This window comes from Narcine bancroftii, chromosome 6 (assembly GCF_036971445.1).
Source record: "Narcine bancroftii isolate sNarBan1 chromosome 6, sNarBan1.hap1, whole genome shotgun sequence".
Lineage (NCBI taxonomy): Eukaryota > Metazoa > Chordata > Chondrichthyes > Torpediniformes > Narcinidae > Narcine > Narcine bancroftii.
The window spans coordinates 135,366,057-135,378,801 of record NC_091474.1 but is presented as its reverse complement, the minus strand read 5'-3'; the positions used below and the strand labels follow the sequence as shown (position 1 = coordinate 135,378,801).

The following is a 12,745-nucleotide window of genomic DNA, read 5'->3' as shown; positions in this document are numbered from 1 at the left end:
GCATAGTTTGATAGGCTCATGGAATGCTGGCCTTCATTAGTCAGGGAATTGAATTCAAGAGCTGTGAGATAATGTTGCAGCTCTACAAAATCTGGTTAGACTACACTTGGAATATTGTGTTCAGTTCTAGTCACTTCATTACTGGAAAGATGTGGAAGCTATGGAGAGGGTATCAGGATTTACCAGGATGTTACCTGGATTGGAGAACGCGTCTTAACAGAGCAATGGCTTTCCTCTTTGGAGCAAAGAAAGATGAGAGATTACTTAATAAACACCTACAAAATTTTGAGAGGCATAGATCAGGTGGACAGCCAGCAGATTTTCCTGGAGTGACAGTTGCAGCAAGTACTTGAAGACATCTGTTTGAAATGAGGGGAGGAAAGTTTATGGGAGGCATCGGGGTAAGCTTTTTATACAGAGAATAGTGGGTGCCGGGAATGCATTGCCAGTGATGGTGTGGGAGGATGGAACAGTCAGGACATTTAAGAGACCCAGTCAGGCAGATGGATGCAGGAAAAATAGAGTTATAGGTGTGAGTAGGGAAAGTTCAAATTGTTGAGTAAATTTATATAGGTTGGCACCACATCATGTAATGATGTCATGTTCTATGTAAAGGTACGAGGAAAGAGACTCTGAGTGGGATGAAGTGAATAGTTCTTTAAAGAGCAGATATAGGCTCCAATGATGTAGGCTGAAATAATTAGATGATAGCAAAGGTCACACCATTGACAGTGTCCTCGAAATTCATTCAAATTAAATATGCAGCAATAATAATAGTTGAATAGTGTGACATTTTGGTTTCATTAACTCTCTTTCATCTCTTGTTACCAATGATGTTAAAATTGGTTGCCAGTGTTGCACACTGCATGAATCCAGTGAGATGCCACTGTGGAGAAGTGATATGAATACCTGTCAGGAATTTTCAGATCACCCATCACAACTTTGATGAAAAACTAGGGAAACCACACTGAAACACCAGTGAGGTGAGTAATTCAACCATGAAGAGTTCCCTGCATTTGATGAGGATCAGTAGATGCCTCTTCACACACACTTTCTCACCTGCTACAACAGAAACATCCGATAGAGATTAATACATCACACCCCCATTACTCAGCCTCCACCATCTGCTGCAAGACCTTCATGTGCACTCGTGCTACTACAAGCTTCATCCCTTCATAGCCAACATTAGTTGCCAGCTCTTCAACCAAAGTACTACACACAATCAATGCTGAACACCAACATATTTCTCATTTCTTGCACATGACCAGCTGTAGTACCTTGTCATCTTGAAGAAGACAGTACTATCAAAATTGGAGCAAGCCTGTGTCTGTTAGCAGGCCTGAAATGATCACAAATCACTCCCTCAATTTTGACCACATTATTTTGAAAAATGCCTCTATTTAGCTGGCAAGCTATGCAGTCAAACCCCATGGTATCTGAATTCAAGCAACCAGCAGCCTCAAGTAACTGGCAATAAAAGAGAAAATAAAATAAAATAAATGAGAATAAAATAATAGGTAAAATATGCAAGTTTAAAATTGTAAAAATGTTCTCTGAAGTAACACAAACTTTTGGTGAAGATGGGAGTACATATTCAGCCAGTGGAGTTCCTTGGTCATGCTTTGCTCATTGCAGCTGTTTGAATAAAGTTATGTGAGTGAAACTCGATAGGCTGCAGACGCTGTGATTGTAGTAAACACACCAAAATGCTGGAGAAACTCAGCTGGCCCTTTCCACATCTATAGGAGACAAAGATATATTGCCAACATTTTGGGCCTGAGCCCTTCTTCAAGGGAAAAAAAAAATCAGAAAAGGGAGAAGCAGAATATATCAGAAAGTCTCAGAATTTAAATAATGGGGGAGGAATCCAGATCAACAAAAGGTGTTAATTTGATATAAGGGACTAGGTAGAATTTATTATGTTTGTGTGAAAGGAGACAAGGAATGGAGAGACAACAAAGGAAGCGGGGGTGGGTTTTTTAAATGAAAGCCAAAGAAGTTAACATTAATGCCATCTAATCGGAGGGTGCCCAGCTGGAAGATGAGGTGTTGTTTCTCTTATTTGCGAGTGGTCTCAGTCTGGCAGTAGACGAGACCATGGACAGACATGTCGGCAAGGGAATGGGATGAAGAATAAAATGGGTGGCCACTGGGAGATCCACACTATTGTGGAGAACAGTGTCGAGATGTTCATAAAAAGCGCTCACCCAGTCTGCGTCAATTTCTCTGATATAGAGGAGACCACAGCGGGAGCACCAGAAGCAGAAGATGACCTCTGATGATTCACTTGGAAGGACTGTTTGAGGCCCTCAATGGTGCTGAGTTGTGGGTGCAAGTGGAGCATCTCCTGCAGTCACAGGGATAGGTCCCAAGGGGACGATTGGTGGAGAGAGAGGAGTGAACAAGGGAGTCATGAAGGGAATGGTCCCTGCGGAAGGTGGAAGAGGAGGAGAGGAGACAAACACTTGATAGGCATTTTCTATAAACCCATCAAATCCCACAGATACCACGACTACACCTCTTCCCACCATGTCCCCTGTAAGGATTCCATTCTCTCAATTCCTCCATCTCCATCGCATTTGCACCAGGACAAGGACTTACATGCCATATCATCAGAGATGTCCTCCTTCTTCAAACAACACGTCTTTCCCTCTACCACCATCAACTTGGTGCTCACCCACATATCCTCCATTACCTGCACATATTCCCTGGCCCCCTGGTTTGAAGGTAAAGGAGCGGGGCTAATGCACTTGCATTCAAAATACCAGGATATGACTCACGGTGCCTCAAATTTATCCCCAATTTTTATAACTGACAAGGATTAAACATAGGTACATCTTTAAAAATAACTTGCTAATTTCCCGAATTTAAGAGCCACCACAAATAGTGTAGAAAGGATCCAAAAGCTGCCACAAAACAAATTAATGCAGTAGACATAACTGCAGCAGGTGAGGGATGAGTTATTTTGTTGGCCCCAAGAATGAAAAATTAGTGAAATAAGAAGGTGGTGGGAGAAAGAAAGACAACCAGCAAAATACGTCATGGAACAGATGGGCTTTCCCAAATGTGCAATTGCATTTCACAACTGTTGCTGCTATCAAAATGATTCATCTGTCATGGTGTAAGATTAGAGAGCAATACATAATTAACAAAATACTTCTTTTCCATATTGATTTACAACATAACAAGTTAAGCAGAAAAATATTAATCCCTTACAGGATTTCTGCACTGATAAATTAAACAATTTTTAGTAACATCCAAGAGTTTACTGAGTGGTGTTTATTCATTCATCAGATGTAAACATTATTGGTAATACTGGCTTCACTTGTCTATTCCTAATCATCCCTGAACTAAGGAGATGGATCTAAAGACCAGGTAAGGATAACAAATCTGAGACCTTATGTTTACCTTCACAAAGACTAGCTTTAACTTCAGGCTTCTTTTTATTATTTGAATTTAAATCTTTAACTCCCTAGTCATCATAATGAGATTCAAATTTTGACTCAATGAGCTGGACTCTGGCTTCCAACCAATGATGCTAGCAAACTGTGTAAACCTCATACACCTGATCAAGCCACTTTAAAGGCTTCCTCAATCTCAATCCATTACATTAAAGGATGAGCAATCTGTCCTCAGACTTGAAGTAAACATAACAGTCACTTACCCTTTGACCTTCTATGCCTGCTGATCCTGGAAGCCCTTGTGGTCCAGTGGGACCCTACAAGAAAAAAAAATGTCAACCTCCTGCTGATTAAATGCCCCAGTACTCCAGGGTTACCCGGTTGTCTTCAGAAGATTAATCTCCAGAACATGCCATGAGTAACTCAAGAAAAAAAAAATCACATTACTGAGTATAAGAGTTACAGGACTTTGAACAATCTAGCAGTATATCGTAAGTATACTTGCCATTTCTCCTTGAATTCCTGGAAGTCCTCTTTGACCGGGTTCTCCCTGTAAGATTAAACAACTCAATGATGAGCAACTGTTTCTTCAGATGGGAAGATCCAAACATCAACACATAAATTCAAATTAGACCTTAATGAATGTAGGAACAAACCAACGAGAATGAATGGCCTACTCTTTTCCCTTAAAATCCAAGAGCAAAGTATTGTAGCTACTATCTGACTAGCTAAGTCTTTACAGTATATCCTATCATTTATTTATTTTTTGTTTTGTTTTCCCCTAAGAACATACAATTACTGTTATTTTTAATGGTTTGCACATGAGAGAAAAACACACTTTTCTCATTCAATCCACATCTGCCTGTGACAGGTCAGATCTGTTTTTTTAGATAAACTTTGAGGTCTGAGAATGTCCGACATCTCGGCATTGGTCATTCACATACGAACGACCAAAACTCCATTTCTTTACACATACCGGAAGTGCGCTTTACACATCATCGATACGACCTATTCATTAGCCCGTTGATCACGGAATGATTGCAGATCACTTTAGACCACAGGTGTTCCGGGAAATTTAGGGCTCTAGGAGGTAAAAAATGTTGGAATGGAAATAGCACCCTTATTCCCATTCTGAGCTTTATAAACACAGCACACATTCTGGGGAAATGAGAATTATTTCATGGAATGCAACGGCTGTGTAAAAACAACACAAGAGGCTCCCCAGTGTTTACGTGTTGCAAGTCTTGTGAAAGACAAAGCCCCAAACTTCATTCATGACCTTAAGGTACATCCGTAGTTGGAGTGGGCAGGGTAGCTCCAATTGGCTTCAGTATGATTGGAAAAGTAAAAGGAAAAAAGCAGCCAGCATTCAACCTCAAATCATTACCTGGAGATCTGTGATGAGCAAGGATCATCAATAGTAGCAAGTGCTAAGTTGGACTGGCTAAATAATAAACTTGCAGATACTAGAATCTGAAAATAAAACAGAAGTTGGCTTCTCTGACAGGTTTCTCTTTTGACAGATACCACATTTGTGTTTTTGCATGAGTCGGAATTAGCTCTCCCTTTTAAAGCAGCAAAACCAAAAACCTGATGTGTAATAGATATCAATTGGCCAAAATTAAAAGTGGAAAATATCTGTGAATGATCATGAGTCAAGACAGTTCACTGTACACATGCTAGGGGAGAGCAATACTGGTCTTAGTGAAATCCTTTCCATCGTCTCAGTGAATCATTCAATATTTAAGCACTCATTGAATTCTCATGTATAGAAGTGAAGAATGGTTGACAAACAAATAGAAATAATTAAAATTACACTTGGCTTTGGTGAAGTAGATGGAGGGAAACACTTAAATCAGTGAACATGTGTAAAATAAGAGACCAAAAAATATAAACAAGTCTCTAAGTAAACTGAAAATTCAGGAGATCTCTCCTTGCCCAGAGATGGTGAAATTGTGGATCTAAATGATGACAATGGGTCATTGATGCATATAAGAGGTATATTAAATAGGAATGAAACAAGAAAGTGTGCAGATTTTGGGGTCAAGTGCAATGCACAATATGCTGGAGACGTTCTGCAGGTCACGCAGCATTCATAGGAAATAAAGGGTTACTTTGGGCCCCACCCCTTTGTCAAGGGTAACATTTGTTACCCTTTACTCCCTAAGAATATTGCATGACCTGCTGAGCTCTCCAGCACATCTGTCTATTACACATTAAATAGGAAGTTCTATGTGCATGTGAGGATCTGGAATATGAAAGGAGGATGAGATGAAGATGGTAGGCATGTAAAACACAAACACAAGTCTGGAGCTACTGGGACAAATCCATGTGCTGTAAAATATAATTTAAACTTGATCTTGTATTTATCTGACAGGAAGGACAAAAAAAGGAAGTAAACGATGCCAAGAGTAAAAAGGCATGCAATTATTTGATCAATGCAAATGTATTAATTACATTCTCACTGTACAGTGATATATCAAGTGCTGTGAATCAATGCAAAGACGTCACTTTCTGGAAATAAATGAGGGAGTAAGGCGTTAGTTGATCCTGGATCTTGGTCATTTGATTTGCATTATACCAAGGCCACCAATAGCCCCAAGATATTTTTACAAACAGTTTGGAGGATTTTTGTTGGCACTTGAGGCTTAGTGTATTTAAATCACATCATGAACACCCACATGCCAACCTCCTGACCTGGTCCACTTCTCACATTCAGTCTCATCCTGTACCCTCTCTCAGAGTACTCTCTGATCTGCTAGAGTCTGATATTATTTCTGTATTTCTCAATCTTTGTTATTTTTCATTCGTAATTCCATGCTCACTTAAGTGAAACAATGATTTGGATTAAATGTTACTGTTTTTAAATTCTAGGGAACATTTTGAACAATGGAAGCGCACTATCTTAATCTTGAGTAACTGATTCATGGTCCCGTTTAATAATAAACAAACACATACAAAAGGAAGCACTGAATCTAACACAAAAGTTAAAAAAAATACTGGAGAAACTCAGCAGGTCAAACTGTACTTTATATAGCAAAGATACATTAGGAATGTTTCAGGCTTGAATTTTTCATCAAGGGGCCTTGATGAAGCCTCATGCCTGAAATGTTGCTTAAGTTTTTAAAAATCTTTGCTATATAAAGTACACTATTTGACCTGCTGAGTTCCTCTAGCATTGCATTTTTACTTCAACCACAACATCTGCAGACTTTTGTGTTTTCTATCTAACGCAAAAGGCTAATTGAAGTTACACCTAATTAATTCCACTAACCCACTCTTATCTCTTCGTTCTGCAAATTATTCTTTTTTTAAATATATATATCTGTTTTGAAAATAATTGAATCTACTTTCAACCCTTCAAATGGTGCAACCAAGATCAATGTACATGTTTAGAAAAACTTTTCATACTAAATGCAGACTGTTGGAGAAATTCAGCAATTTCGGAGAAAAAGAATGTTTGCACTTTAGACCAAAGTCCTTCATCAAGGGTGGGGATGTGGCGAAGGGAAGCTTGTATAAAGAGGGCAAAGTGGGAGGGGTTGGACAAAGGCCCATGCAGGATTGAGGAAAGAGGGGAAGATGAGGCATGAAGAAGAGGCAAAAGATTGGAAGATGCCAGTGAGAGAGGCAAGAAAAACAATGGGTTCAGTTGGAGGAGGACAAGCCATACAGGATGGGATGAATGATTAGAAGACAAAAGTTGACAGTGCTAGAATCTGATTAGAGGTGAGAATGATGGTGTAAAGAGAGTCTAGATGGAACAGAGGAGTGGAATGGAGGGGAAAAGAGTTGAAAAATTATGTGGGAGGGTGGGGTGGAAAATGATGGGACCAAAGAGGAAGAGAAACGAGAATGTGAAGGAGCTGGCTGGGGCTGAGTGGAAAAGGAGCCAAACGATGAGTAGAGAGGGGTAAGGGGGAAGAGTGGAAGTGATACTGAATAAGAGAGAGGGGTCTAATTAACCAAAATCAGAAAATTCAGTGTTCATATCCAAGAACATGAAATATTGTTCCTCTAATTTACAGAGGGCCTCCTTTTGGATATGGAGAAGACCTGGGACAGATAGGTAGGTGTGGGAATAGGAAGAGGAGTTGAAATGGCATACAACCAGGAGTTCAGGATAGACATTATGAATATGTGAAAGGGTCCTCATATCTGCGTTTGGTCTCACTAATGCAGACTATCACATTGGGAACACCAAATGCAGTAGATTAGGTTTGAGGTGTACATAATTCTTTGATACACAAGGAAGGGCTGTTTACGCCTCTGGATGATGGTGAGGGGGAGATGCAAGAGAGAGCACAGGGAAAGTACCCGGGTTCATGGAGAGGTGGGTGGGAAGGGAGCCACAGAGGGAGAGATCCCTGGGAAAGACAGAAAGGGTGGGGAGGTGTAAATGTGTCTGGTGATCCAGTCTATTTGCAGCTGGTGGAAATGACGGAGGATGATGCATTGAATGTGGCGGCTAGTGAGGGAAAGATGAGGACAAGGAACCCTAACCTTGCTCTTCTTTGTGGATTGAGGGAGATAGGAGTGGAACTAAGAAATGGAGAAAATACAGGAGGTGGCTCCATTGACCACAGTAGAGGGGAAGCTGCATTACTTTAAAAAGGAGGACATTTCAGATGTTCTAGAATAAAAGGTCTCAGCTTTAGATGTGGCAGATGCAGAGAACCTGGAACAAGGAAATGATGTTATTGCAGGAGACAGGGAAGTGCAATTGAATTAGCTGTGGGAGTCAGTGGGTTTGAAATAAATGTCAGTATATTGCTTGTCTCCTGGGATGGAGACAGGGAGATCTAGAAATAATAGTGTCAGAAATGGTCCAAGTGAATTTCATAGTGAGGTGGAGGTTAGTAGCAAAAATTGATAAAATTGATGAGTTCTGTACAAACTATTTAGCTTCACATTTCAGCAATGTGTCGTCTCCTGTGTTGATGCTTTTTCTCAACTTGCTTCAGGTAATTTTGGACTTATTGTAAGGATTTGTATCTAGTTATCGGCACTTCTGCCATTTGTTTCTTATTCACCAAATCATGTTCAACAGATTTATCAATCTCATTCTTTCCAGAACAGCATTCATTCTCCTTGATCTATTCTGCCCTCAAGTTCTTGCTATTTTCCCTCAGGTGCCAAAATTGGCCAAAACGCTTCAACCGAGTTCGAATTAGTTTTCATAAAGGTCAATACTTTCTGTACTGCATAGTTTTCAGATGCCATGATGTTTAGATTTCACATCTTCTCTTGCCATCTTCAAAGACTTCTGTACCATACCTTTTTGGCTTCCTGCTTCTCCTTTAAATGGTTCTATTTTGTTATCTATTGCCTCCAATCATTCTTCAGCCTCAGCATCACTTATAGACCCCCCTGTCAAATTGTATCTAGGTCTTGACATGGCCTCCATTTCTTTCCATGCCCTCCTAAGGTCTATTAATATCCTCCACACTGCTTCCTATATTTCCATGTCATGTGCAAACATTAAAATAAATTCCATAAAAATCCAAATCTGGTCATTAATGTATTTTAAACAACGCATTTGTCCTCCTATCACTTGTTGGAACTTGACCACAGCACACAGTTTTTCACTGTGAGAAACAGTGATTCACCATGTGACAGAAAGACGTGAGAGAACATCCAGTGCAGATCATATCCCCTCAAGTAATGGTACCACTCTACCTGAAATCTGACGACAGTATACACTTCACAGATTAACCATAAACATGCCTTGAGCAGAAAGTTGGCACTTTGAAAATTCTTTACTGTGCTTGAAATTCTCAGCTGAAAGCTGCAGGGAACATTTCACAATCTTGAGATTCAATCTAAGCAGGCATTTCTAAGTTGAATGTCAAATACTTACTGATTCTCCCTTTGCTCCCTTAATCTGTATTAAAAAAAATTAAGGAATTAATTACATGACAGACAGATATGTGCTGATACATTTCATAGAACATAAATAACAGAGAACAGGGCACATATTAGGACTTAATTCTATAACAGAAAATGCTAGAACCATTCAGCAAGTTCGGCAATACCCCCGGAAAGTGAAAGCCGACACCTGACCTGCTGAATGATTTCAGCATTTTCTGTTTTTAATTTAGATTTCCAGAATCTGGAGTTCTTTATTTTCCTGAGCACTTCGTTATTTGGGTGCAATTTTACTTGGTGTAAGAGCATAAGAAACAGAAGTTACAGAAGACTCTTAATCCCTGATTTCTGCTCAGTTATTCAGATCAACTATATCTGGACCTCCACCTCAACCATTTTCTTGTCTGGTTCAACCTCTTGATTCCAACAATATTTTAAAAAAAACATACTCCTTATTCACAGCAAATGGGCATTCATAATCCTCTGCAGGAGAGAAATACAAGGCCCTCAAAAAATGTATTTCTCATCTCAGCCTTAACTAGAAACCCTTATACTATGAAATAAGCCTTTGTTGAGCTCAGATGGAAAGTACAGTCTTTCAAAATGTACACTGTCAAATTGATCTTTACTGGATAATCTGTCCCAGAATTAAATTGGTGAATCAATAACTAAAGAGAGGCAAAGTTGGAGATTGTTAGGTCTCTGATAGAAATGTTCAAAGTTTTTTTGGCTACATGAGGTATCAGGTAATTGGAGTACAGCAAATTATCAAGCAAGCAGAGATATGCCAAGTAATTTCAAGTAGTAGATCTAACATCAGTAGTAGGAAAATCAGAAGAACACATTCTGAGGGATTGAATTAACCTGCACTTTTTAAGGGAAGAACTGATCAGGGATTGTCAACATGGGCTTGTTAAGGACAGGTCTTGTCTGACTAAATTTATTTGAATATTACAAAGAGGTGGGTCAATAAAGACAGTGGAGCTGATATAGTCTACATGGATTTCATAAAGTCCTTTGACAAGATCTCATATAAGAGTCTCATCCAAAATGTTTGAGCCCATGGGATCCAGGGCAATTTGGCAAAGTTTCCAAAATTGGAGACACAGTATAATAATCAAGGGTTAGTCTCACAAATAGAAGCACGTGACTAATAGTGTGCAATGGGGAATCAATGCCTGGACTGGTTTGTTTGTCAAGTCCACTATCTGGATGTGAACAAACAAGGTTTAATTAATAAGTTGGCATATAATATGAAGATTCGTGTGTTATTGAAACTGAGAAGAACTAGAACAATGTTGATGAGTTGATAGAATGGGCAGAGTAATGATATGTGCAATTTAATCTTGAAAAATATGAGATAATACACTTTGGCAGAACCAATATAGCTAAGGCATATACTGTATAATGAATAGTAGGATCCAACAAACAAAGACATCTTGATGGTCATATCCAAGAATCCTTGAAGGCAGGAGTCTTCTTAGCCATCTTAAGAAAGCATAATGGATTCATGCCTTCATTAACCATGTCTCAGAACATGACAGCATGAATGCTGTGGTACAATTAGGTAAAACACTAGATTGGCCACAGCTGGGGTATGAACTGCAGTTCTGATTGTTATGCTATAAGAAGTAATTGATTGCATTAGAAAGAGTGCCCACAATGTTAAAAAATGGCACAGTTAGCGTAGTGAATGGCATAGTTTGCATGATGGTCAGTGCAAGGCTATTGCAGTGTCAGCAACCCAGGTTTAAATCCAGCACTTTCTATAAGGAGCTTGTACATTTGCTCCACATCTATGTGGGTTCCCTCCCACCTTTCAATGTATAGGGGTTGCAGGTTAATTGGGCATCATACACTTGTGAGCCAGAAGGGCCTGTAAATGTAAAAAAAATGTGGTATGGGTTGGAGCTATTCAATTTTGAAGAAAGACTGGATAAGCTCAGTTTGTTTACTTGGGAAAATAAAAATCTGAGGGAGTCCTGATCAAGGGAGAGAATAATATGATTGGTACAGAATGGATGGATATTGAGGAATGTTTCCCTTTTGCAGAGGAATCTATAACAGGAAGGCAAAGGTGTAGGCCAAGAGAAGAAAACATTTTTGAAAGTTTTGGGAAAAATAGCTCCTGTGAGTTGAAGTGTTTATTTTTGTCACAAGTACCAAGATATAGTGAAAACTTTGTTCTGCCTGCTCCTCTCCCCCTGCCATTTTGTTTGGGCACCTGCCAGCATTTTTCCATACCTTGCTGAAGGCTCAAGCCTGAAACATTGGTTATATGGCTTTATCTTTGCCACATAAAAATACAATGTTTGACCAGCTGAGTTTCTCCAGCATTGTATTTTTGCCATCCAAGCAAGTCAATCCATACAGCAGGTAATCCAAACATAAAACAATGTGCAAGGTATATTGTTACAATAATTTAATGTGCATAGGATATAGTGATACTGGGACAAAGTGCAGACCACAGAAAAGTTCCGTTAAGCAGTGCATCTAGATCATCATTTGTATTTAGATGAGTATGAAATGTGTTAGCTATGGCTTTATCACTAGGAAATAATACTAGCCCAGAAGGAGTTTGATGGCTGACATGGGTGCAATGGGATGAAGGAATGTGTTAGCTATGGCTTTATCACTAGGAAAGAATATTAGCCCAGAAGGAGTTTGATGGCTGACATGGATGCAATGGGATGAAGGAATGTGTTAGCTATGGCTTTAGCATTAGGAAAGAATATTAGCCCAGAAGGAGTTTGATGGCTGACATGGATGCAATAGGATGAAGGGCCTCACTTTGCACTGTATGGCTCTAATATATTCAAGCCAAGTGTATATTTTCATCACTCCGAGGAGTAAAATATGTTCACATTATGTCGGTCCAGCATCTAAAATGCCCTGCACAATTTTGGCATCACTTCTCTTTCCAACAGTTTACCCTTCCAAATATCATGTCTGCACCTGCATGTTAATTCCCTGGATCAGAGAGACCAACAGTTCCAAATCTCTCTTGCATAAACATTTACTTATTTGATAATTTTTGAAAAATTACTCAGCTCAGATTTCCATCAGACACTACAATGTTTTACACAATAGAATCCATTTGAAAACTGCCTGATACTTGTAATTGAAGAACTAGAGTTCTTCAAACTGTTATCCAGCTCTCTATGTGAATCATGTTCAGTTGTAATGGTGTTATAATATTTTGCTGTGTGCCTTTACTTAAGAAATGGTACAGGATATGAATGCAAAGCAGGTATTCATTGATTAATCTTAGAATTAACTAAAGGACCCACTCCCACATAAGGTAAGATTTTTGTGCATTTTGTGCACGTGACCAGAAATTGAATCTTGATAGTGACATCATGACTTGATTCATCCCTGACTGCTCCAGGGCTATCCAATGTGCAGGCAAATTTTTATGCCCAAGTGATGACATCTTTCAGCTCTGATGCCAAGTCTCGACCTAGAAAGTCCACTTA

General features: G+C 39.3%; 1 protein-coding gene across 7 annotated transcripts in view; it reads right to left on the bottom strand.

The window, feature by feature from the left end:
- The window catches only part of col19a1 (collagen type XIX alpha 1 chain), a 346,509-nt gene that overhangs the window by 192,626 nt on the left and 141,138 nt on the right, over positions 1-12,745 (bottom strand). For all 7 annotated transcript variants that reach the window (XR_011340316.1, XM_069886134.1, XM_069886135.1 and 4 more), the window contains 3 exons: positions 9,262-9,285; positions 3,907-3,951; positions 3,665-3,718 (listed from right to left, as the gene is read on the bottom strand). Coding sequence is in view for 6 of the 7 variants with exons in the window: in XM_069886134.1 (XP_069742235.1) it covers positions 3,665-3,718; positions 3,907-3,951; positions 9,262-9,285 (123 nt within the window). In the remaining variant the exon portion in view is untranslated. The remainder of the gene's footprint in view (positions 1-3,664; positions 3,719-3,906; positions 3,952-9,261; positions 9,286-12,745) is intronic.